The sequence below is a fragment of the Plecotus auritus genome (genome assembly GCF_963455305.1).
Source record: "Plecotus auritus genome assembly, chromosome: 7".
Classification (NCBI taxonomy): domain Eukaryota; kingdom Metazoa; phylum Chordata; class Mammalia; order Chiroptera; family Vespertilionidae; genus Plecotus; species Plecotus auritus.
In genome coordinates, this window is record NC_137774.1 from 136,776,964 (window position 1) to 136,803,968 (window position 27,005).

The following is a 27,005-nucleotide window of genomic DNA, read 5'->3' on the forward strand; positions in this document are numbered from 1 at the left end:
ATTAGGGTTATTCAACTGTGCTTCGAACGCTAACATCAGGCTCAGCGACGTTTACCTTAGAACTCTCTAATTACCAAGCCATGAATCCTCAAGACCAAAGTACGCTGCTCAACCGAAGAAGTGGCTTGACCTAAGTGCTTCAAGGTTCTTGGGGAGAAATTCAGGAGCACCTACCTATTCGTTTTTAGTAAGAACAATTTTTATTGTTTTATTTATTGGATAAATAAATTACTGTTTCAGTACATTCTTTAAGTGGCTGAAAAATGTCACTTAAAACTGACAGTGGCATTGTAACTGCCATTCTACTTTATGTCATGAGAAATGTGCTTTGATGTTGAGAGTTAATGTACCTGAACTATACGGGTGTACACAAGGTTATTACTGTCAGTAAAGACACAGCCCTTTGAGTAAATTACATTTTGATTTTTTTTTAAGCTTCTCTCACAAAGATGCCAGTCTTGTATATGTAATGTGTAAGATAGAAGTTCAATCAATACAAAGATATTTTATTTATACACAATGTACCAAATCTTAATTTTACATAATTTCAAAACCGAGTTGATTGTAGTGGACTGCTCTGGGCCTTTTCCCGTCCTAGTTTCAAATCATCTCAACACATTGTCACAATATCCAATAAAAAGAGGTTCTGCAGCTATTCCGCGTCTGTAGGACAGATAGAGTATAAATAAAAGATGTTTTAGATATAACTCATTTCCATCTTAAAAACTTAGTAGCTTAAATCAGAATCACCAACCACAGCATTCATTAAAAGATAAAGTGATTCAAGATGGAGGTCCAAATTTAACATAGCTATAAAACAGATGTAAGTCCAAATATATCTTCTTATAGGTATTATTCCAAATTTTTCCTAATTAAGTCACTACTTCTTAGATGATACACATTTCTATTTATAGCAAAAATACCCAAGAAGCAAACTAACAGTATAAGGTTAAAAGTCACCCTGGACTTAATAATATCCTACCTTGAAAAATAGACTTACCGGACCATTCTGCATCGGTGAGCTGTTAGTCTTTTGTAGGCATCATCTAAACTTCTGACCTCTTTCCGACTCCAGAGTCTCTCACCGATAGCACTTGCCCGAGGCCTAAAATTTAAACCATATGTCTCCCAAAGCATTTTAAATTCGTGCTTTCTTAAAGAAGTGAGTATCTAAGTCATATGTGTGGGGGCATTCCTAATGCTTTCCAACTTGGATGGAGAAGGAAAACTAAGGCACCTTAATTCAAATGTTACCACTTAAATTCCATACCATAATCTCGGAGAGAGGTTAGTTGCATCCACATATTCTCCCCACAGACAAGCTTCTCCACCAAGGACAAGTTGTTTCTGTTCCTGAGTACCTACATTAAAATCATTGGATTGATATAAGTTAAGTAGTTGCAGCTTAAGGCTGACAAACAGAAAGATAAGTCAGTATTGCCTGAATCTTTATCCCGGGGCTACAGTTTTCTCCTGTAGTCAGCAGAATCTTGGGAGATGTTCATGGTAGTGGCACAAGAAAGGGTGGCAAACTTTATTCCTGCCCCTGACCCTGTGGTTCACACAGTGCTTTTTAGCATGTGTCAACTATGTGGTGGGCCAGTATTAAAGATACCATTTTATATTGGTTTTCTGCAAACTGATTTGGTCACCAGAAACATTTTTCCCCTGGTTGCCTGTGAATAGTGTACCAGGGAACACAAATTGGAATACTAGTGACCACCACTCCTGTCTTTGATATCTGTCTCTTGGTAGTAAAAAAGAGACCAACTACCTAATCCCAATCAGGGCACATACCTAGATTGTGGATTTGATCCCCAGTCAAGGTGTGTACGGGAGGCAACTGATTGCTGTTTCTTTCTCTTCCTTCCTCTCTCTAAAATAAACAGTAATAGTAATAACATATCCTCAGGTGAGGATTAAAAAAATGTAGGTGGAGAGTAACAAGACCCATCCATGAAAATTGAGATAAAATCTAAGGGAATCCACTTTTGAAGTTCTTTTATTTAGGTAAGGATTTGGTTTATTTCACATTTCAAATAATACTGAGGCCTTCCTTTTTAAGTAAACACAAAACCAAGAATCAAACATAAAGGGGAGGAGAGTTAGTAGGTAATACCTAGGTAAGGATTTCCTGGAGGGAGGGGAGTGAAGAAAATCGGGGTAATGATGTTGCTTCACTTACCACTAAAATTAAGAGGTTCCACTGCATAGTATATTCTCCAGTCTTGTCCATAACTGATCCTGTCCAAGTACCACGGAGCAGAGATGATCACAGGGAAGCCAGCTGCTGTGATTGCACTCAGTTCACTAGTATACCTTTCCTCTTTCCATACTTGAACTACAGTGCCTTCCTGAAGCTATTAAAGTTAAAAATTGCAATATATATTATTAGGTCTAGCAAATACAGTAGGTGATATTTAAAGTCCAAGACTTGTAACTAGAAAACTAACTTTAAGATCCTTGAAAAAACTTAAACATTGTCATCTTTACCCTTCCTCTTTAGTTAGTGCCAAATGCTATTTCTTAGAGAGACTTAAATTTAGAAGTTGCATTAACCGTCAGGTTGGATACTTAACTTTTGCCTATTTATGACACCATACAGGTGTAATGAACCAAGGCTTTAGTCCCATCCTACCACACTATTGTTTTACTTACTTTCAAATTGTGAGGATGCCAACAACCCTTCTGGAAAACTCATACTAATTGCTGGAGTTGCAAATTCTCAGTTGCCCCAAAGGAAAATAAAGAATTCTAAGAATTAGATGCCATGTAAAATAAAAGTGTACATTGGCAGTTTTACCTAAAACTACCTTCATAGCAGTAAAGACTCATTTGTTCTTACCTGTTTGTTCTGCCCTTTCCTGAAAAAAAGGAGCTTACTTCAAAGTACTCCCATTTGTGATTAATGAGATGGCAGGGGAGGAGGGGAAATATGAGGAGGAGGCAGGAAAGAGTGAAGTAAATGGAAGAAAAGAAACAAACACCAGCCATAACCGGTTTGGCTCAGTGGATAGAGCGTTGGCCTGCGGACTCAAGGGTCCCAGGTTCGATTCCGGTCAAGGGCATGTACCTTGGTTGCGGGCACATCCCCAGTGGGGGGTGTGCAGGGGGCAGCTGATTGATGTTTCTCTCTCATCAATGTTTCTAACTCAGAGTCTCTCCCTCTCCCTTCCTCTCTAAAAAATCAATAAAAAAAATATATATTAAAAAAAAAAAGAAAGTAAATTGTCAATGGAATGCTAAAGTAAAAAATAAAATAAAATTAAGAAACAAACACCATTAATACTGGCCTCAGTGCACAGCTACTGTCTAATAAATGTTTAAATGGAACAGGAAGCTGATTTCCCCATAGTGTTGGGGAATGGAGGTATTAGAACATGAAGCCTGTCAATAGTATCAGAATCAAATGTAGTTTTCATACTTCTCACCTTTGCGTTATTATCAAAAACCTCTTGCCAGACTATGGATCCCTTCTTTACAGTTGAAATAATATTCAAAAGCCTACCATTGGGGGGGAAAAAAGTTATTTTAGATCACAAACTTAATATGTTTAAAGCATGCATATTTTCTACCAAGGACGGCAACATTGAGAGATACATTTCAATATAGCATAGCTTTATAGCAGAACCCGCTAAATTTGGTGGTAAGCCATGTGGCCACTCCTTCCTAGAACATGGCTCAGAAGCTGACACAGCAGAGGGGTTTAACAATCATTTGCTGATTAATAAGCATGTGCCCAAAACAGGAAGACAGGGCAGCTAACAGGGAAATATACAAACAACAATCTCTAGTAATTTCATGAGTATCATAGAAACTATGATCTAATCCAGTGGCCGGCAAACTCATTAGTCAACAGAGCCAAATATCGACAGTACAACGATTGAAATTTCTTTTGAGAGCTAAATTTTTTAAACTTAAACTTCTTCTAACGCCACTTCTTCAAAATAGACTCGCCCAGGCTGTGGTATTTTATGGAAGAGCCACACTCAAGGGGCCAAATAGCCACATGTGGCTCGTGAGCCACGGTTTGCCGACCACTGATCTAGTCTATAATGTCACCTAAATAACACTTAACAGTTGCTGACAATCAGCCCATAAGTATTTCCTGATATTTAGACAATGCCATGTACTCTGCAGGATAAAATGAATGAATGAATGAATGTTAGAATGTATCATACAAAAAGCGAAATAGGAAAAGACTAGAATCCAGGCTTGCCCAGTGCAGGCAAACTACAGCCTGTTTTTGTGTGGCTCATGAGCCAAGAATGGATTTTACATTTGTAAAGTATTAAAAAAATAAAATAAAAATGTGCAACCAGATGTGGCCCACAAAGCCTAAAATATTTACTTTCTGGCCTTTACAGAAAAAAGTGTGCTGGTCCCTCGTGTAGAACAGCACTGCCCAGTAGACCTTTCTGCAGTGGTGGAAGTGTTCTTATAGGTGTACCAAACCCCAGCCAGCTATCGGACACTTGAAATGTGGCTAATGTTGACTAAGGAACTGAATTTTTAATTTTCTTTAACTTAAATGCAAATAGCCACATGTGGCCATGGCTACTACACTGGACAGGTATAAAGTAAAAAAATGCTCCTGGAACTGAATTACAGGGGCTGGATGGTGGTGAGAACTTCATAAAGAAAGTAGCCAAGGGTTTTCAGCTGAGTTCTTAGAACATATGACTGCTGTCCTATAGTTACTGCGAAAGGCTTAGAGTTACCATGTTAACTGATTTGAAGAAAGCAGTGGATAATGCTTCCTTTATGATTTTTCATGCGAAGTATACAACATCTACACTTTAGCAAGGAGTGGAGAGAAAATAAAGAAATAAAACAGTACTACTAATAGCTAAAACTTTTACAAAAGGCACTGATGAAATTAAGTAGGCTTTCAAGTAACTTACTTTTGAATATAGAAAGATTCTAGTTTTTTAAAATCAGTGCCGAAGCCTTTCTGCTTCATGAAAGTCTGGATATCTGGATTGGTCTCCCTTAAAAAAAAAAACACACACAAAAACCCGATTAAAATTTCATTAGTTTGATATGCCCAATCTATTTAAAGCAGCGTACATCTTACCATCATTTGTACCAATTTAAACTATTAAAGTTGTAGAGTAAAAACTTAGTTATGAGTTATCTTTGTTTTCCACAACAAATATTTTCTAGAAGCTGATTTCTTGTAAAAATGGCTTTCCCTCCCTCCTGCCTCTCTCCTCCATTTATGGCTATTGGCAAAGAGGATTTTTTATTTGAACCCCCACCCCCCACTTACTCATTGCCCTCTTTCACTAAAGCTGTTTTCATTCACTACAGTCTTTTTTGTTTTTAAATCTCCATTCTCTTCTGCATTTTGATTCTCCTTCCTAAAAGCTTTTACTTTCTCATACCACCCCGAATTCACCATCTCGGGAGTTGTGTTGCCAAATGAAAACCGTGCAAGCAGAGATGATGTCCCAAATCTTCCCTTTCCTTGTGGAGACCTTTAAATCTCTTCCAATGCAATGGTTAAAGAAAATGAGGGTTTAAAGAACTGTCATACCAACAATCATACTCCACTTCATCTCCTCCCAAATGAATGAACTGATCTGGAAACACCCAACTGATTTCTTTGAAGAGTTTATACAGGAAACTGTAAGTTGTATTCAAAATAGGGTTTATAGGTCCAGAAGTTTCAGGTTGAAAGGCGCGGTAACATGGAGTCAGGAGATTTTCCTGACCTGGAGAAAAACAAGAAGATTCTTTTCTTAAAAAGTAATTTGATTACAAAGATATGGCTTAGCACATGACTATAAGACCATTTTGTTGGAGAATTGTTTCCTGAATCCCATCCCAGTACCTCTTTGTCTCCCTTTCCATCAGCCTCTGAGATTTTATCCACTTCAAATATTATCTTGACTATTAATGATTCCCAAATCTTCAGCTTGCCCCAACTCTTTCTTGAGCTTCAATCCATATTTCAGATTCCTTGCACAACACAATTAAACATCCTATCTGCACTTCAAATACAACCCCAAAAAACTAAATTTTCTGTTCCCTAAGCTCTTTCAGTAGCTTCTCTTGATTTTTGTATTCTGATAAGGGCACCACTATCCTCCCAGTCTATAATTCTTCCCCTTCCTCCTAAAGTCAGAAAGTTGCCAAATCCTATGGGTTATATTTCTTTTTTTTTTTTCTTTTTTTTTTTTAAATATATTTTATTGATTTTTTTACAGAGAGGAAGGGAGAGGGATAGAGAGTTAGAAACATCGATGAGAGAGAAACATCGATCAGCTGCCTCCTGGCACACCTACTACTGGGGATGTGCCCGCAACCAAGGTACATGCCCCTGACCGGAATCGAACCCGGGACCCTTCAGTCCGCAGGCCGACGCTCTATCCACTGAGCCAAACTGGTCAGGGCTATGGGTTATATTTCCAAAATGTCTCTGAGTTCTGTACATTATTTTCCATTAGGACTTCAGTCTCTTTCCCCTTCCAATCTGTCACTTTCACTTTGGTTTTCCTGAAGTGTAGCTCCCTCGTGTCACTCTTCTGCTTTGTAACTTTCACTCGTTTCTAGGTATCTTGATGAAGACCACATTCCTCAGGCAAGACCTCTACATTGCACTTTTCCAGATTTATTTCCCACTATTCTCCATGTCTACCCTAATAATATTTATTGAACAATTATGTTAGGTGCTGTACTGTGTGCTTTACATTCATTATTTAATCCTCAAAAAGTTACATGGTAACTACTGCTAACATTCCCATTCTAGAGATGGGGAAACTGAGGATGAGATGTTCTATAATTTGTCCAAGCCCAGACAGTCTGGCTCCAGAGCCAGTTCTTAACCACCCTGTAATAAAATTCCTTCTACTCTGTTTCAGTATACTCCAACTAAATGCCTTTTCTCGTGTTATTCCCTCCACGAGAAAAACAAATATATTCTTTAATCTCTCAAAAGCATTATAAGTGTTAGCTCATCCATAAAACCGTTGCTTTTTTTTTTTAACTTTTATTGATTTCAGAGAGGAAGGGAGAGAGAGAATCACTGATTGGCTGCCTCCTGCACGCCCCCTACTGGGGATCGAGCCCGCAATCCAGGCATGTGCCCTTGACGGGAATCGAACCCAGGACCCTCCAGTCTGCAGGCCGACACTCTATCCATTGAGTCAAACCGACTAGGGCAATAAACCATTTCTTGAATTCACTTACTATGTTCTACTTGTCATACTCATTTGTATGTTTTCCTTTATCCTGTTTTTATACTTTAGGCCAGGGGTGGGCAAACTTTTTGACTCGAGGGCCACAATGGGTTCTTAAACTGGACCGGAGGGCCGGAACAAAAGCATGGATGGAGTGTTTGTGTGAACTAATATAAATTCAAAGTAAAGGAGCGGGAGGGGAGAGCAAGAGAACCCTCCGCTCTTTCGGCTCCGCGGGCCGGATAGAACAGCCGAACGGGCCGGATCCGGCCCGCGGGCTGTAGTTTGCCCACGGCTGCTTTAGGCAGTGCCTAGACACAGCAACTTGCTCACAACAGACACGTTATAGTTACTGAATTATATCTTTCAATAGTGCGCCTTTTGTGTAAATCACAACGAAGAACAAAATGAGCCAACACCAAGTCATAAAATAAGAGATGCAGGACCTCAAATGTTCACTTTTTGCAACTCATAAAACACTTACCTTTTCCCCAAGACTGTGTATGTCCGGGGCTATCAAATTCTGGTATGACTCGAATCCCCCGTAATCGGGCATATTCAATCACCGAACGGACTTCATTTGGTGTATAAACATGAGACATAGAATAGCTTCCCTGTAAAAGCCACGTTGATTAAAATTTAAATGTATGAAATGCATTTGGTCCTAAAAACTATTAACAGTCCTAATTACAATTTGATATCTCATAGCTGAATTTTTTCGGTATCACAATGTATTAAACAGTTCCATGTGATGTTGCATGACTCATTTAAATTACTTACCATATCTCCATAAGCTCTCAGCACACTTTACATTAATTCCACATTTACTGATAGATCTATCTAAAACAACCCCTCATTCTGTGTCAACTTGTAACCATACAAGACAGAAATAAAATGTTTGACTCCAAAGTGAAACCTCTGAAAATGAAATACATTGCCCTTGGCAACTTAGAATAAAAATTTACAGGTTACTACAAAGCATAACTACTGTCTTTTAAAGTCACTTTAATTACTATCAGCTTTAAAAATTCCCCCAGAAACACTCTGATAAGTGACCAGCTATTTCTTTAAGGTTACCCTCAGTTTCTTTATAGGTCACTTGGAAAATTAGAACTCAATACTGGTTGTAATTAAAGATAAAGGTCCATTAAAGGTATTACTGTAGCATATTTCTCAAAGTATAAATATCCTCATATATAATAAAGCCTAATATGCTAAGTGTCCAGTCGTCTGGTCATCTGTTCAACCAATCAATGCGTAATATGCTAATAATATAGTAAGGCCACTCAACTGCTTGCTATGACATGTACTGACCACCAGGGGGCAGACGCTCCGACCAGTAGGTTAGCTTGCTGCTGGGGTCTGGCCAATCAGAACTGAGCGAGACGGGCCAGACACACCCTGGAGCCCTCCTGCGGTCTCTCCCCAGCCCCAATCATGCACCGGTAGGGTCCCTCAGCCTGGCCTGCGCCCTCTTGCAATCTGGGATCCCTCGGGGGATGTTGGAGAGCCGGTTTCGGCCCGATCCCGCAGGCCAGGCCGAGGGACCCACTGCACTGGGCCTCTAGTAATATATAAATTTCTACACCAGGCCACTAGTAATATATAAATGTATATGTAACATATAAATATAAATGCTCAACTCCTAAAATTAGCCTTGCCCCATCCCCCAAATCAAATTTGTATCTAATCAAGATTAGATCTAATATCCAGTCCACGACTTTATAGTAAATACAGAAGAATATGTTAATTGACACTATGGGAATGCAATTAGCAAAATTCAGACTATGGGAAACTATTTGGACAAATTACTTAATTACTTTATCAAAAAATAACAAATTCTAAGGGAAAAAAGCCCAACTGGAGTGGCTCAGGGTTAAGCGTTAACCTATGAACCAGGGAGTCATGATTTATTCCTGGTCAGGGCACATGCCTGGGTTGCGGGCTTGGTCCCTAGTAGGGGGCGTTCAGGAGGCAGCTGATCAATGATTCTCATCATTGATGTTTCTATCTCTCCCTCTCCCTTCCTCTCTGAACTCAATAAACATATTTTAAAAATAAATAAAAATGCTAAGTCACACAGCCTATTAGAAAACATTTAAAGCCACAGATATCTAACTTTTACACTTTAATTCTATCCATAAGAAACATTAAAGCTACAAATTTCTAATGAAGCTACCAAAACTTTTTGTAAACAGACTACAACATAAATTACTCACTTTGTTGCTTAACTCTGGAAAAGTGGTGCTTTGATAAGGGAAAGACTGGTCATCGACTATGTGCCAGTGGAGAACATTAAACTTATTAAAAGCCATGGCATCCTGCAAAAAAAAAAATGTTAAAAAATTATATATCACAGATATAACACACAATCCAATTTACATATCTCCACTCAGGATTGTTTCCAATGTGTCTGCTTTCTTTTAAAATTTTCAGTGGAGAAAGAATGTGGGAGCAGTATGAATCCTATGTCTTATATACTTTATATGGCATGCCATATTTCAAAAAGAAAAGCCTATATGGAATCTATTCATTCTAAATAGTGAGCTGTAACTTTGCTCTATGAGAAGGGAGCAAGCTTATAAATTCCCAGTAAGTATTTAGGGACCAGCCAAGAATGGAAAATAGTTCTTGGCTGCTCCTACTACTATGTTTGAGAATGGAGCAGAAGAAAAAGGAGGCATTCATTCAAGTTCCAGAGCTTGTAATTCCCACTGTTCTAAGATTTGAGTGCCAACCCATTCCTTAGATATAAAAGAAATATGGTACAAATGCAATACAATTCTAATCAAAATCTCAGAAGTTTTTGGGGAAATTGACATGTTTACTCTGGAGGAATTAACAATATAATCCTACTAGAGGCCTGGTGCACAAAATTCGTGCACGGGGGGTGTGTCCCTCAGCCCAGCCTGCACCCTCTCCAATCTGGGACCCCTCGAGGGATGTCCGACTGCCCATTTAGGCCCGATCCTGGTAGGGCAGTCGGACATCCCTCTCACAATCCAGGACTCCTGGCTCCCAACTGCTCGCCTGCCTGCCTTCCTGATTGCCCCTAACTGCTTCTGCCTGCCAGCCTGATCACCCCCTAACCACTCCCCTGCCAGCCTGATTGATGCCTAACTGCTCCCCTGCCAGCCTGATTGCCCCTAACTGCCCTCCCCTGCCGGCCTGGTTACCCTTAACTGACCTCCCCTTCAGGCCTGGTCACCCCCAACTGCCCTTCCCTGCAGGCCTGGTGCCCCCCAACTGCTATCCCCTGCAGGCCCGGTCACCCCCAACTTCCCTCCTCTGCCAGCCTGGTCACCCCTAAGTTCCCTCCCCTGCAGGCTTGATTGCTCCCAACTGCCCTCCCTTGCAGGTCTGGTCCCTGCCAACTGCCCTCCCCTGCTGGCCTGATTGCCCACAACTGCCCTCCCTTGCAGGCCTGGTCCCTGCCAACTGCCCTCCCCTGCTGGCCATCTTGTGGCAGCCATCTTGTGTGTTGGAGTGACAGTCAATTTGCATATTACTCTTTTATTAGATAGGATATAATAAAAGGCCAGAGACCATAAGTGTCACGACCAAACGACCGCTGGACCAGTCGCCATGAGGTTTAGACTGGGGACTGGCTAGCATCAGCAGGTGGCGAGCATGGAGCGTCGCGGGATGGGGGCAGTGAGCCTGGAGCATCGCGGGGCGGCGGTGGCAAGCCTGGAGCTTCACAGGGCGGGGGTGGCAGAGGCAGAGGGAGCGTCGCAGGGTGGCGCGCATGACCCTGATTGCAGCTAGGCCGAGGGACCCTAACTGTGCACGATTTCGTGCGCTGGGCCTCTAGTGTTTATATAAAGTATAAGATTATTTTAAAAAGGTAAAAAGTAATAAAGGGGGATATTTGCCCCACCAGATAATCAAATTTAAAGCCTGCCTTCTCCTTCATCAAGGCCGAAGGGATTTGCTGGTGCATTTGGGAAATAGCTTACATACAAGGGAATTGTATACAGGAACACGGCAGTGAAGGGAGTTCCATCTCCTGGCCTTGCTTAAAAACCACAAGGAGCCCTGACCGGTTTGGCTCAGTGGATAAAGCGTTGGCCTGCGGCCTCAAGGGTCCCAGGTTCGATTCCAGTCAAGGGCATGTACCTTGGTTGTGGGCACATCCCCAGTGGGGGGTGTGCAGGAGGCAGCTGATCGATATTTCTCTCATCAATGTTTCTAACTCTCTATCCCTCTCCTTTCCTCTCTGTAAAAATCAATAAAATATATTAAAAAAACAAAACAAACAAGAAAACACAATTAACTCCCTTCTCTGACAATGCAAATCCTGCCATTATCCTCAACATATTCATCACCAGATTAGCAAAGAATGTGGCGAAGGTGTGCACCAGTGTTGGCCAAGCATACAATGGCACAACCTCTCTAGAAGACAGTCTGACAGTCCGTACCAAATTTAAAATGTATAGTCTTTAGCCGAAACCGGTTTGGCTCAGTGGATAGAGTGTCGGCCTGCGGACTGAAGGGTCCCGGGTTCGATTCCGGTCAAGGGCATGTACCTTGGTTGCGGGCACATCCCCAGTGGGGGGTGTGCAGGAGGCAGCTGATCGATGTTTCTCTCTCATCGATGTTTCTAGCTCTCTATCCCTCTCCCTTCCTCTCTGTAAAATATCAATGAAATATATTAAAAATAAAATTAAATAAAATAAAATGTATAGTCTTTAAACTCAGAGATTCACATTCTTAGAAATAATCCTGATGAGTGTACAAATATAGGAATACTTACTCTGCAGTGCTCTTTGTGATAATAATAAATTAACCTAGGTATCCATCAGCAGGAGACTGGTTAAATGCACATAAAATGGAACATTCAACTGTTTAAAAAGATGATATAGATCTTATATATTCTTTCATTAAAAGATATCCATAACTGTATTTTAAAGATAGCAAAGTATAATACCATTTAAGTTTTTTTAAAAGTCACATTATTTGATAATATATTTTTTAAGTCTAAAATCAGATAAATGGGACATGAAAACTTATGTTGATCTTTGGTAAATTACGGGATTACTACCTATTTTATTAATATCTATATTGGGTGAAGTTTTTATACTACACTTTTTTTTTCATAAAAGTAACATGTCTTTTGGAGGAAAAAAATCAGGGTATTAATATAAATGTAAAAATAACTTTTGATAATATGGTGTGTGGCCCTAGCCAGTTTGGCTTAGTGGACAGAGCATCGGCCTGTGGACTGGAGGATCTTGGGTTCAATCCCCAGTAGGGGGCGTGCAGGAGGCAGCCAATCAATGTTTTTCTCTCACCATCGATGTTTCTCTCTCCCTCTCCCTTCCTCTCTGAAATTAATAAAAATACATTTAAAAATAATAATATGGTGTGTTTGGAAATGATCAAGTGAAGGTGCAAAAAACATGGGAGGAAAACCTCCCCACTGCTACCAAGTGGCAGTGATGACAGGATGAACCAATAAAAAGTCCACAGGAGAAAACAGTTATCGTCAGCCTGCACCAGCTCTGACCACCCGAGGTTCCATATTGCTTTGGAACATTTCCCTGGGTATAACGCAGTTCCCAGACTTTTATGTCACTACTAGAGGCCCGTTGCAGGAAGATTCCTGCAAGAATAGGGCTTCCTGCAGCCTGAGCGAAGCAGAGAAGGGAGCGAAGCCCGCCAAGGGGGGCTTCCCTCCCACTGCCACCTCCTGCCTCCCGCCGCCTCCCCCCGCCGCCGCCGCCCCGACCCACTTTCCACCCCTCTTCCTTGTACACTGTCTTCAGTCTTCGCTCTGCGCCTGTGTATGCAAATTAACCTCCATCTTTGTTGGGTTAATTTGCACACTCGCTCTGATCGGCTGGTGGGTGTAGCAGAGTGATGGTTAATTTGCATGTTTCTCTTTTATTAGTGTAGATAAAAAGAGTAAGTGGAGGTCACAAAATTAAAGGGCAATAACTAGAGGTACAGTGACCACATATTCCTAACCAGAAGTCTAGACCCAGGATTTGACAAATGGGAGTAGACAAAGAGAGCCAATGGACACTATTAAAACTGTCCTCTTAATCCTGGCTAAACTTGTGGGTTTCTCTTCTCCCACCCCTCATCCCCCATGAAAACAATAGGGTGATTCCCTAGGGGAGTCTATACTTCAGCTGAGTCTCTACTTCACAAGGGAGAGAGAAGAGAGCCCAGTGCTTACACTTAGTACATAAAAAATGAATCCCCCACTTCAACCTATATAATAGCATAACCAACACAAAGTAACAACATAAAAGGACACATCTTCGGAATGGATTAAAATAAAATAATTACCTACCAGAGTTTTAAGAATACTCTTAACTGACAGAAAGTGTCTGGCTGTATCAATTAAAATTCCTCTATGAGGAAACCTTGGAGAATCACTAATGGTGGATTCATTGACGGTGAACTAGAAGACAAAATAAATTTTGACTTATTTTCAGAAATTTCTCTTGACTTGAGCTCAATAAAGACTACATCTATGTATGCAAGTATTGGATACAATATATTAATTTAGAACCAAAAAAGTAAAATTTACATTTACCAGCTAACATAAATATTTGGGGAGAAGAAATCTTCAAGAGATAATAAATAGCTAAAAAGCTTGCATTTTTCTTGTAGTAATATGTCTATCCAAAAATGTTGGTAACATATGATAATCATACTTACAGTCCCATAAGCATCTTGATATATTAACTGGCTAAAGGTCTCCAAACCTAGGGAAAGTAAAATTTATAATTTACTGCATAATTTATAAAATAACTGAAACAAGAGTTGTATTATCCAAACACAGAACTATGACCAGGTAGTGCAAATAAAATTAAATACAGGGTGTCCCAAAAACATGTATACACACTTTACAGCTGCTAGCTCAATTGATGTTTCTTTCTTTTCAGCCAGGCTAAGCTTTAAACAAAGGAAATTCATCCTAAAATGCTACTGGAAGTTTGAAAATCCAGTTGAAATGCAAATTCTGTCTTTATAATTATTCAAAGTGTGTATACATTTTTGGGGGGACACAATATACACACTTTAACAGATGATAACTCCCTGAATTTTCATTCCTTTTCAGGTTTAACTGATTTGAAATAATGGACGAAGCCAGACTAACTTTGAACAAAGAAAATTTATCCACTAGACTTTTTTATGGGATACAAAAAAGATAACATTTATGGTACAAAAACAGCAACAGTGGATGAATTGAGGGCACACAAATACCAAACAAAATAATTCTTGATTATTTGTGATTCCATTGCTTTGCATTATCAGCAGTGCCTGGACCAGAATGGTCATCAGTTTGAAAACAGGCGTTGACAAAAAAATTATTTTCTGTAGATTCTTTTAAATTTTGAAAATGAACTGTATATTAATAAGCACTTTATAATCATTCAACATGTGTACACATTTTTGGGACACCCTATATAGTGTCATACCTTTACCCTCCACATATTTTCTAAAATCAAAGCTCAATTTTTAAAAAAATTCCTGTTGCTATAAATAAAGATGCTTTATTTCATTGTTCCCATAGCCTGTTTTGTCTGAATGATAGACACACAAAAGAATAGTCCTATATAATAGAGGTAATATGCAAATTGACCATCACTCCAACACACAAGATGGCCGCCCCCATGTGGACACAAGATGGCTGCCACAAGATGGCCGGCAGGGGAGGGCAGTTGTGGGCAATCAGGCCAGCAGGGGAGAGCAATTGGGAGGGACCATGGCCTGAAAGGGATGGCAGTTGGGGGCGAGCAGGCCTGCAGGGGAGGGCAGTTGGGGGGACCAGGCCTGCAGGGGAGGCCAGTTGTGGGGGACCAGCCCTGCAGGGGAGGGCAGTTGTGGGGGACCAGCCCTGCAAGGGAGGGCAGTTAGGGGCAATCGGACTGGCAGGGGAGCGGTTAGGCGTCAATCAGGCTGGCAGGGGAGTGGTTAGGGGGTGATCAGGCTGGCAGGCAGAAGCGATTAGGGGCAATCAGGCAGGCAGGCAGGTAAGCAGTTGGAAGCCAGCAGTCCTGGATTGTGAGAGGGATGTGATCGGGCCTAAACGGGCAGTCGGACATCCCTCAAGGGGGTCCCAGATTGGAAAGGATGCAGGCTGGGCTGAAGGACACCCCCCCCCATGCACAAATTTTGTGCACCGGGCCTCTAGTGATTTAATAAAACAAAATGCCAGTTCCTAATAAATTTATAGCATTATGAGTAAGAGCTTTTATGATAAAATATAAACACTTTAGAAGGTACCTAAACTTAAAAAGAGCAAAAAGGCCCAAAAAGCACCATAAAACTATAAAGTCCCAACTTCCATCTGGCACCGGAGGACCCGACCCACCAGTCAAGCTCTGTGTGTCAGCAGAAACCGCCTGCAGCTAGCAGAAGCTGACAAAAGCCTTGCCTCCCCCTTCAGTCGGGGCTGAGTCTACACCCAGGCGTGAAATAAAATTTCTTTTGATATAGTTCAGCCTCATGTCATAGGTGCGTGACCCCGGCCCACTCAGAACCTTTTAGCTACCGAGTATGGCATGGCAAAATCGATGATTAGCACAATTTTAAAGCATAAAGAGGCCATCAAGAGTGCTGATGTTGCTAAGGGCGTGAAAGTGCTCATGAAACAGTGATCACAGGCAATTAAGAAAGGTTAAAACAGAATCATTTAGGGGTCTGGAATGGATTAATTCCATTTACATTATTTGTAATGGGGAAAAATGATTCGGTATTCGAACAAATAGCTCCTCAAACAGCCTTCCGGAACAAATTAAGTTTGAGAACCAAAGTTCCACCATATATATATGTGATCTAGACGGTAATGATTGCAGTTACGTTTATAGTAAGTATCTATTGATATATTAATGTTCTATTTTGAAATAAGATGATCATGCCATTTTTATTATGACTATAAAACATGATTATTTGATTATTTATATTTGATTATTGTATTTGAGATAATGCTCAATCTGAGTCAAACCCAAAGCTGCCTTTATTTTCAAGTACTATAACTTTGGTTGGTTAGCTCACGTTAAAGAAAATTATCCTTTTTAGAACTTACTATTAGGGCCCAGCTGGTGTGGCTCATGGTGTGTGCTAGTGACTCTTCCTGACCATGTTTTCTCACAAGACCCTCAGGATCAAGTGATTCCTGGCTAAGAGAGAAAAGCAGAATGGTCCCATTCCCCAGTGCATTCAGATAAAAATTGGTAATAAGATCAGGTATGACTGCCACGAGAAGACACTGGAGAAGAACCCGGTGTGACCACATAGAACCCACATAGAACTCAGCCAGCACAGAAGAACCCGGCGGAGCTATAAGGACTCTCACGTGAGATGGCACATGTATTCATGCTGTGTCAAAGTCTTTAGCATCTTACCATATCAAGCTGAAAACATCACCACTATATGGACATATTTTGATTGGGAATATGGTTTTCTCTTTGTATGCTACTGTACTAAGTAGGTTGGTTCAGTAATAAATATGGGAGAACTTTTAATAAACAACCAAAAATAAATAAAATGGGAGGGGAAAGGCAGCAAGGAGTGACAGTGAAACAAAATCCCCTACTCAGATCAGGTTGGGGCCACTTATAACCCTGGAACATTCCAGCTCTGATAGCATCAATGAATTACAGCACTGCATGCAATAATCCTCAAGCTTTTTTAAAAGGTCAAATTGAAATCATTTGGAAATTTTCAACAAGCCATTCTGTAAAGTGTCTAAGGAAGCAAAGTTTTGCTGTGCTTGCGTTCCCAAAGCATCAGCTGGAAATATTTCTTTACTGGAAAGTAACAATGAAACCGCGTAGATCTTACCTCGTAATACTCCCCAGACTCTGTTGGCCTTGAGGAAAGCCACAGGTTCTTTCACTACTAAAGAATCTGTATTGGGAAATAAAAAACAAGCTTGTTAATCCCTCACAGACACACAATAAACGTCCTAAACAAGTAACTGGTATTCTAAACCGTTCTTTCCTCCCAAGCGCCAGACCTGTTTCTCCAGATGCCTCCTATACACTGTCATGTAGATGTCTCCTAGATCCCTTTCACGCCACATGCCCAGACTGAACTCTTCCCTCGTTCCCGCTCCACACACTCCACCGGCCTGGCTCCTCCACTCTTCATCTCTGAGTCACAGCACCCCCTTTAGCCAGCTGAGTCGTTCAGGTCGGGATCTATGGTTAAGCTGAGACTTTGTCAAAAGTGCCAACATTCCTCAATACCCACAATTCCTTTGTGCAGCTTCTGGTATCACTCAAATCTTCCACTCCCCATGAGACCGGAGTTATCTCTACTCTTTTCCTTCTTCTTCTTTGCTTCTCCACTTGCCCTGCACCAACCCATCCCAAATAACACCCTAAATCTGCCTTAAGACTCACTTCCTAACTAACTTCAGCTCAATTCAGCTTTGTCCCACATAATAAAAAGCTCACACTCATCTGGGGGCTCCAATTGACTGCTACTAGGCCTGGGGCGGAGGGTGGGGGGCGGTAAATCTTTCTTTCAGTCCTTGAAATCATACTCTAGAGGCCAAAGGTGGCCCCAATGGTCATTTTAGTTTTTTTCAGTCTGGGGTAGAGCCCCCACAGGTAAAGTAAAGCTCCGCCAGCACAGAAAACTAAAGGGTGACTGATGCAAACTTTGCCACAGTAACGAACTCAAGGGCCGCAGGTTAATGATTCAATATTGTAGCTGGGCTACATCCTCACCCTCCGCTTCCGCCACCACCACCATCCAGACAAAGACAAGATAGTTGGCTGCAGGTATGGAAGGAGGCTTATCAACGGCCAATAATCATGTGACCCTTTCAGGTGACAGTCTTCTGACAAGGTAGCCTTTTCTATCAGAAGACCAAGTGATGAGCTAAAGTCCAAGCTAAGAACAGTACCACTGCTTTGACTACAATCTAATCTTGATTCCTCTCCAGCTCTATCAAGTCTTGACCTAGAGCTCACAGTCCATTGGTCACTGTGTTAAAAAAACACACAAGTTATGTATCGTTTTGAGATCTCCCAGAAATAGCACAGTCATCTAAAAACATTATCATGTTGCATGTACTTGATGCCAATTATTTTCCAATAAACTGAGGACTGGCTGATATAAAAAAAAGGATTTTGATTCAACTCGACGCAAAAACCACAATTACAAAGCAGAAGGAGAAACTATTTTCTAAATGAACACATAAGCTACAGAATTTTCAATATTTATTTCAAAACCAAATTTTTAGTTTTAACAGTGATTACCTCCCTGATTTGAAATGGAAGTGGCATCTTTGACTTTCCAGTTATCCCTTCCTGTACTTTAAAAAATATATATGTTTTTATTGATTTTTAGGGAGAGGGAGGGAGAAACATCGATCAGTTGCCTCCCACACACACCACGACTGGGGACCGAATCTAAAACCTGGGCATGTGCTCTGACCGGAATCAAACCAGTAACCTTTTGGTGCACAGGATGATGCTCAACCAACTGAGCCACCCCAGCCAGGGCCCTTTCCTGTACTTTTGCACCATACTTTTGTTTTAAAGGGCGCACATATAAATAACATCAATATATTCTCCTTTAAAAACTGTGAAATGTTATAGGTCTCCTTTGAGATGCCCACTCAACTCCCTCTATTGTCCTCAGAAGAAACATCAGGCTTTTCATAGGCATTTTAGTACATATAACATGAAAATACAAGATTGCTTTATGTGTGTTCCTACTGACACACAAACACACAAGTAAACTGTATCAAACATCCTTGATATATGTAATTATTTCTCTACAGTAGAAACTAGTCCACTTTTGTTTCTGAGGGTGTGCAATTTTTATTAGTAGAGAATGCTATAACACTTGTCACTCACTTCCTTTGACATTTCCTCACACTCTGGAACAACAGCTGATAACTTATTTCCATCTGTGTGTGTTACTTTTATCATGATCATCATAAACTTCTTTAAACTTAAAACTAGTTTATCCTTCCATGAGGAAATTTCATAACCAGCTTGTCTCAAGAAAATCCCTTTTCAGAATCAAAAGGGTTTGCAAAACCGAATGGAAGATAAGCTGTAACTCTCCAGTCTCTATTTTCTGGAATGTATGTCATTGTATTACTAACAGCAAAGATTCCTTGATAATTTAATGACCATTTCTATCTTCATTCAGATTGCAAAACCTAATTCAGATACAGTGTCTGAGTGCTGACTGTCAAATGAAATCACATGGCTAATGTTGACAAATTATCCTGTTTCTCTTCCAAGAATAGCTATAGCATTGAAGAGAAATGTATTAAGAAATCTCATCTATATCAAGAGGACAGGGCAGTCTAAGGACAAAGGAGTCACTCTTTTCTCATATACAGTATCCTTTCTATTTTTATACCCAGCTCACCAGTCTGCTCTCTCTGCACTAATCTGTGTCACCCATGTTCTCTATTGCTCCTCTTTGATTCCTTAATATAATTCCACATTATTCCCATTCAGTACACCCTATGGGAAAGGCCTGCACAATTGCTTCTACACAATTAGGGAAAAGCCATAGAGAATATTTTAGGCAACAAAAGATAACGTAGCTAGCCTTAGCCGGTTTGGCTCAGTGGATAGTGTCCTCCTGCGGACTGAAGGGTCTCAGGTTCAATTCTGGTCAAGGGCATGTACCTCAGTTGCAGGCTTGAGCCCAGACTAGGTCCACAACTGAGGTACATGCCCCCCTGGTCGGGGCTCCTGTGGGAGACAATCAATCAATATGTCTCTCTCACATTGATGTTTCTCTCTCTATTCCCCTCCCTTCCATTCTCTCTAAAAATCAATGGAAAAATATCCTCGGGTGAGGATTAACTACAACAACAACAAAAAAATCATGTAGCTACGTGTTGATTATATTATTGAGCAAATGAAATAGCTCCCCACTCTCAGAGTTCTGCATTATCTTTGTGTCAGATTATAAATATAGATCATGAACATAAGCATAGATCTGTCTTCAAATTAAAAGAAATTAGATGTCCAAAAATAAGGGATTAACCAAGTTAGTTATGCAGACAGTGACAGAACATTACTTAGCCATTAAAAATGATGTCTCACTAAACAGAAAAATATTTAGTAAAATACATGTTTATAATGTATTGTTATATAAAAAAAGCAAAATACAAAAATTACATGAACAAAATTAATCCACTTTCATATCACTAGCATGTTTATATATTTGTAAAATGTTTTTAAACTAATTACTCTATTACAATATTTGAAATAACAGTGGTAAACTGAGTGCTGGAGTTATGCGGAATTAATTTCCTCCACTTAACAGCACTTTTATCAACAGACTTTAATGGTCATTTTAAAAATAGGAATTATAAATGCACTAACCAAGAACTCACAACAGTTCATGGCATGAGGACTGCTTTTGGCACTTAAATCTGTAACAGCTTTAAATACGCATTCACATTACATAGGTACTCACAGGACTCATCTGAAGAGATGCTGGGATACATTTCACATTCTGAGTCAAGGACTACTGAGACGAGAAGTTGCTGTATGTCCGCTTTAACGTGAAATTTAGCAGGGAGATGATACAACACGTGGTCTCCAAAGATATAGTTATGATATCTGTGTGAGAAATAAATTCAAACAAACTGTAAACCGCTGAAGCTTTAAATACGTATGTGGTAGCAGACACTGTCGTTGGCCCCTCAAATCCACGCTACTCCTTATTAGTCCAAGTAGAGAAGGAGTGGGGAACCTTTTTTCTGCCAAGGGCCATTTGGATATTTATAACTCCATTCTCAGGCCATACAAAATTATCAACTTAAAAATCAGCCTGCTATATTTGAACAAACATTTAATTAACTCACCTACAATACCTTGGCAGGGCCAGACCAAATGGCTTCGGGGGCCTTAGATGGCCAGCGGGCCAGATGTTCCCCACCCCTGAACTAGAGGCCCTCACCCCAAACTGCACATTGAAATCACCGAGGAAGCTTTTTGAAAATACTGATGTCCAGGCCTTCAGAATCAGGGTCTTGGAGAGTAGGATCCAGGCATGGGAATTTGCCAAGTTCCCTACACTCCCAGGTAACTCATATGAAGTCCCCAATAAGAGCCAATAATCAAACCAATGATGGTAATCCAAACTCGAATGTACACTCGAATCTGACCAGTGATGGGGTGGGGAGGAGGTGTAGCAGGAAGTTTCCTCTCCTATGTGAGCCACAAGAAGAAAACTTTCTCTGTGAGACCTGGACCAGTTGCACCCACACTAAAGATGGCAGAGCAGAGATGGAAAGAATACTGATTTCCTAATGATCCTGTTGGGCCAGTTAGCTATGCCTGAAATCCTTCCTCCCTGCCTTTGGACTTCCTGATGTGTGAGATAATAGGTTTTCTTATTGCTAAGCCAGACTGAGTCAGGGTCCTGTTATTGTCCAACAAAAGTATGCTAATATAGGCCCTGACCAGTTTGGCTCAGTGGATACAGCGTCAGCCTGCGGACTGAGGGGTCCCAGGTTCGATTCCTGTCAAGGACATGTGCCTTGGTTGCGGGCACATCCCCAGTGGGGGGTGTGCAGGAGGGAGCTGATCGATGTTTCTCTCTCATCAATGTTTCTGACTCTCTATCCCTCCCCCTTCCTCTCTGTAAAAAATCAATAAAATATATTTTTAAAAAAGTATGCTAATACATAAACCTCCAAGAAACGTCACCAGACCGTAGAATTCTCACTAGGGCCTTGAAAATGTACCATATGCTATTATTAAGTATCAGAGAAAGAGGATATTAAATAAACACTTAAATATAATAAAAGATTAGATAGGCTTCAACAAAATTGTTTAAATATTTGTTGTGGCTTTTTTTTTTAAGGGCATCTCACTTTTTAAAAAATGCTTCTGTTGATTTCAGAGAGATGAAGGGAGGAGATAGAAACAGCAATGATGAGAGAGAATCATCCATGCACGCCCCCACTGGGGATTGAGCCTGAAACCCGTGCATGTGCCCTGACCAGGGATTGAACCAGCAACCTTTTGGTGAACAGGACAACACTCAACCCACTGAGGCACACTGGCCAGGGCTAAATATTTTATAGGTGTTGATAAGCCAGAAGGCTGTATATGCTACCTATGTGTAAGAACGTCTTGTGTTTTTCAAAAGTAAGGAGAGGCAGGAAAGTTCCGATGAATTTGCAAGTGTATGGAAGTTAACCAGTGAGCAGGGAATGGAGGAAGTGCTGAGGGCCCTTTTCATAGAAAAGCTTGGACAGATTCAAAAGGAAACTCAGATCACTGATCTATACTTAAAAATGGTAATCTTACATATATTTTACCAAATTAGGTGCTGGCTTGTCCCAAATAAGGAAAATACTGGCCCTTGGAATTAAAACTCTAGCAGCAAACTCAGAGGTCTCAGAAGCAGTGGTGTCCAAGGTACAGGCGTACCTCATTTTTGTGCTTCACAGAAGTTTTTCTTTTTTTTACAAATTGAAGGCATAAAGATTACAACTCATTTTATTGTGAGGCTTGCTTTATTTCTGTGGCTGGAACAGAACCCACAGTATCTCTGAGCTGTGCCTGTATGTGAGTTAATCCAGCCTTTTAGGAACTGAGAGTGAAGCTATTTGTTCATTAAAAAAATGACTAGGCCTGGCTGGTGTTGCTCAGTGGTTTCGCATCAACCTATGAACCAGGAGGTACGGGTTCGATTCCTGGTCAGGGTTCAGTTCACAATCAGGGCACATGCCGGGGTTGCAGGCTGGATCCCCAGTGTGGGACGTGCAGGAGGCAGCCGATCAATGATTCTCTCTCATCATTGATGTCTCTATCTCTCTCCCTTCCTCTCTGAAATCAATAAAAAAAAAAATCTTTAAAAAACAACTAGCATGTGACGGACCTCGTTCCAGGAGCGGAGGAAGCAGCCATGCACCAAGCTCTCTGCCTGCAGACTGCTCCAAAGCAGAGTTTGTTCCAGAAGTCGGGCTTTCAGAGACAGGAGCCATGGGATTCTGAACCATCTGGGGCCTGGGCTGTGTGTCCCCGACTGCTGGGAGCTTTGGATGGCCTGCCTCCTCTAACTCTTTCCAACCCCATCATGCTTTTCCTCTGAAAGAGACACTGCCCCTCCTAAGTTCCTAGAACGCTCACCTGAATGCTTGCAAGTCTTAGCCATAAGGGCTGTTTTACAACCTGCTTCCTAACAAGGCAGGGTATCATTAACAGCTGCTTCACACCCAGGACACCAATTAGTTAGGCAAACTCCAGATAATGACCTGCCCTGCCTCGGAATGCCAAGCCTTGTTTTTGCACATCTCACAGCTGATTCAAGTCCTGGTTATCTAACCATCCTTAACGTGTCACCCATGCTTTCTTGCCATGCTCACCTCACTTCAGCATATTCCCAAGCTCTTGTTTTACTAGTGGTATGGCCCAGAAGGAAACTCCAATCTTAAAAACTGAATCCCCAAGCAAATATGGGGATGTGTGCCCAGCCGTGATCTTCCTTTAGATGACCTTCAGGCACTTTTCCCTTCTCAATACCCAAGGCAACCAACCACCTTGTTTTTACTTCTTCAGCTGGTCTCCAGCCACCCTGACCTGTAAAGGCTCATTAGGGTGTGCGTCTAAAATGAAGGTAACAATATCCATTTAGTTGTATGAAACTGAAGGAGAGAATGAGCCCTCGCTGCTATCAGCATCTGGGGCCAGCAGGTGTTCTTAAGCTAGTTTTGCGTTTTTCCACCAACTCTTTGGTGTCCTGCAGGTACAATTAAGCTACAATACCCACTGGAAACAGAGACAAAATTGGGGGGGGGGGCAGTACCAAGAGAACCTAGTTACAACCCTTCAGGGCACTAACTCACCTACACACGTCCAACAGTGAGGAGACAGCATGTGGCATGAACTATCTCCCCAAATGCAATCTGCTTTGTGTGTTGTTAGCAAAGCTAGGCTGTGGGCGGCCTCCCCTTTGCACAATTCACCCTGCCTGTGAGCTGCTCAAGAAGGACACAGAAGTTGGGAGCACGTGACAGCTGCTGGGAAACAAAAAGTCAGATGCTGCGGTGCACTGACCTAAGTCATTAGATGGAAACATCAAACATCCTGGAACAGGGATTTGGGAAGGGAAGGGGTGTTTTAGGCAGTGTGCTCCAACCTAAGGGCTTTCCGCCATCTGAACTCTTACCAGACTGGGGGTGGCTGGCGAGACGGCCTATAAATAACCACCAACTCTGAGGAACCCCAACTCCCTTCAGATACGAAGCTGCCGTTTTCCCTTCCTCTCATCCTCCCGTCCATCCACCCCTTTCTTCCCTCCGAGGGGAACATGGCCACAGATTCTGAGCAACCTGCTCCACTGAGTATCCCACACGCAAACCAGGGTCCCTGGCACCTAGGCTGACCCGGCGAAGGCAGGAGTGGGTGGGGAAGAGCTTGGGCGTCGATCCGGTTTCGAGCTGGCTCTGCCGCCTGATAGACTTAGGTCAAGTCTCACCGGCTCGGAGACCGTTTCTTCGTCTGTGAAATGGGGACAAGAGCGCCTTCGTGGCTGGGCGGCTGTGCAGGTGCTGAGAGGCGCCCAAGTGTCCCTCCCTCGCCCGGCACAGCGCCCCAAGGCGGCCCGCACGGGTCCCGGGTCCCCCTGCCGCTCGGCGCGGGGCAGGAGCACTCACCGCCGAAAGGCCTCCTGCAGGATGGTGCAGGAGGTGCTGGCCTTGGAAGAGGGGTCGTTGGCGATGTGGAAGTCGTCGGGGGAGAGGTGCAGCACGCGCGGGGACATCTGCACGGACAGCGGCAGAGGCCACAGCGCTGGACCCCGCGCGGCGAAGGCGCGGGGGACCTGCGCCGCCAGCAGCGCCAGCGCCGCCAGCAGCCCGGGCAGCCTCGGAAGCCCCAGCCCGCACAGCTCCATGGCGGATCAGCAGATCTCCCGGTGGGTCCGCCGGGCTCTGCCCCAGCTGCACCTTATGCCCGGCCCAGCCCCGGAGGAGGAAGCGCGGCGCGGGCGTCACCGACTCAGCTGACCGCGCGCCCCGCCCCGACTCCGCCCCCGGGCGGGTGAGACCCGGGAGGCCACCGCCCGCGCTCCACTTCCTCGCAGCCCAAGTCCGGGCCCCTGCGGCCTGTGGTCAGGTCCTCACTGAAACTGCGGAGCCCAAGCCACGATTACCTCCCCCCCCCCGCCCCCCCCCGCCACCGCGTACCCCACCGCAAACAGCAGATCCCTGCGGCGGTGCTTTCATGTATTTGTTCATAAACCTAGGCTTCGCTATAACGGCAATTCAGCTTTAATTAAAGCCTCCCACCAAAACTCCCCGGGGCAGCGTTTGGAACAGGTGGGAGGCTGACAATTATGCAGAAGATATTCCGTGAGAGAGTATCTTGGCGGTGAGGGTAGAAGACTTTAAAACTTCAAAAGGATACCGTGGACCAAGTTAATAGGCAGATGATACAAAGAGGGAATATATTTATAATGAGGGACTAATATTGTCAGTATAATTTTCAAAAAAAGTTATGACCATGACTCTATTACAAAACAAAATGAAAATGTGTCAAATATTTTATTCAACTCATTAATTAGGCAGTTATTATAATGATGTCTGGTTTAAAGGCAATTTAATAAAGCAAAATAGTTTTAAAATTGGGTAGTTTCATAGTGACTCAGCCCTATGTGTCTGAGACAGGGCAATCCCATCCCCACTCCAGAAAAAAAGAAAATGTTTATAATAAGTTCCCAAGAGCAAGGTAAGGATGTATTTCTGGCAGGTCTCTATCCTATATAATAAAAGGATAATATGCAAATTGACCCTAATGGCAGAATGACCAGGAACCACCGGTCACTATGACACGCACTGACCACCAGGGGGCAAATGCTCAAGGCAGGAGCTGCCCCCTGGTGGTCAGTGCGCTCCCACAGGGGGAGCTCCGCTCAGCCAGAAGCTGGGCTCACGGCTCCAAGCACATGGGTGGTGGTGGGAGCCTCTCCGGCCTCCACTGCAGTGCTAAGGAGCACTAAGGATGTCCAACTGTTGGACATCCCCGGGGGGCTCCTGGGCTGCCAGAGGAATGTCTGACTGCCAGCTTAGGCCCACTCCCCAGGGTATCAGGCCTAGGTTGGCAGGTGGACATCCCCGGAGGGGTTCCAGACTGCAAGAGGGCCGCAGGCCGGGCTGAGGAACCCTCCCCCCCACCCCCCACCAAGTGCACATACACTGGCCTCTAGTATATAATATTTGGAGATAAAGTAGCAGATTTAGAGCATGCAGAAACAATGTAATTGTATCCAATGTGGCAGGGATAAAAAGTTTCTTTCCATCTTTCCTCTAATCCAGTCTTCCCAAACCCCATTCCACTGCCAACCCCTTTCCTTTCATTTCCTCTCCTTATATACCTTTACCTTTCAGCTCAGTTTTCCTGCATTGGCTTAATTCTCCTACAGGCTCCTTCTTCCTTGGGCATCAAGTACAAACCCTCCAGAAAGCTTATGTCCCTCATTCAGCCATATTGGTCCTGGTAAAGGATCCCAAGTGCCAAGCTTGATTTCACTCCCACCCCTAAGGCAGAGCTAGTAGAGTGACATGACCAATATGAACTAGAGATCCCAACTTCCCCAACAGGAGAAGAGGTATTTTGTTTCTCAAGAAACTGATATTAGGCCAAAACAACAGATCCACTACAGTTAGTACATTTCTGAAATGTTGAGGAAAAGCTGTAAGAAAAGACTTCGAATAAACTTTATGGGGCATGCTTAAAGTTTTATAAAAGCGAGCCTTCATGTTGCACTCTTCTTCGCTTTTCATATATTTTATTTGCAGTACCATTTACTGCCATTTTTTACTATTAGCTGAAAGCTAACACAGCGTAGTGTTTCTTA

At 42.5% G+C, this 27,005-nt stretch overlaps 2 protein-coding genes across 3 annotated transcripts in view; one reads left to right on the forward strand and one right to left on the reverse strand.

Annotated features, from left to right (window-relative positions):
* The window catches only part of GFM2 (GTP dependent ribosome recycling factor mitochondrial 2), a 61,152-nt gene extending 46,444 nt beyond the window's left edge, over window positions 1–14,708 (forward strand). The window contains exons 21-22 of one of the 2 annotated variants that reach the window (XR_013961238.1): window positions 6–187; window positions 14,260–14,708. Coding sequence is in view for 1 of the 2 variants with exons in the window: in XM_080680957.1 (XP_080537083.1) it covers window positions 6–134 (129 nt within the window). In the remaining variant the exon portion in view is untranslated. Of the gene's footprint in view, window positions 1–5; window positions 654–14,259 lie in introns of those variants that run through there. The other variant, XM_080680957.1, reaches the window with a different exon arrangement.
* HEXB (hexosaminidase subunit beta) lies at window positions 486–25,166 on the reverse strand. The gene is made up of 14 exons (XM_080680959.1): window positions 24,805–25,166; window positions 20,610–20,755; window positions 16,989–17,054; window positions 13,857–13,903; window positions 13,486–13,596; window positions 9,404–9,505; window positions 7,669–7,798; window positions 5,540–5,717; window positions 4,905–4,991; window positions 3,432–3,504; window positions 2,186–2,360; window positions 1,271–1,361; window positions 1,001–1,105; window positions 486–663 (listed from the first exon to the last, which is right to left on the reverse strand). Exons 1-14 carry the CDS (start codon window positions 25,041–25,043, stop codon window positions 606–608), a joined length of 1,608 nt encoding a protein of 535 aa, XP_080537085.1. The 5' UTR covers window positions 25,044–25,166; the 3' UTR covers window positions 486–605.
* Between the last annotated feature and the right edge of the window lie 1,839 nt (window positions 25,167–27,005).

What these genes read in the sequence shown, in the direction of transcription:
- HEXB (XM_080680959.1), bottom strand. Translation starts at nt 25,043, where the DNA reads ATGGAGCTGTGCGGGCTGGGGCTTCCGAGGCTGCCCGGGCTGCTGGCG. An exon ending in ATCAAGATGCTTATGGGACT is followed by an intron (nt 13,597 to 13,856) that starts GTAAGTATGATT and finishes TTTGTCTTCTAG; the next exon opens with TTCACCGTCAATGAATCCAC. An exon ending in AACCTCTCTCCGAGATTATG is followed by an intron (nt 1,106 to 1,270) that starts GTATGGAATTTA and finishes TTTAAATTTTAG; the next exon opens with GCCTCGGGCAAGTGCTATCG.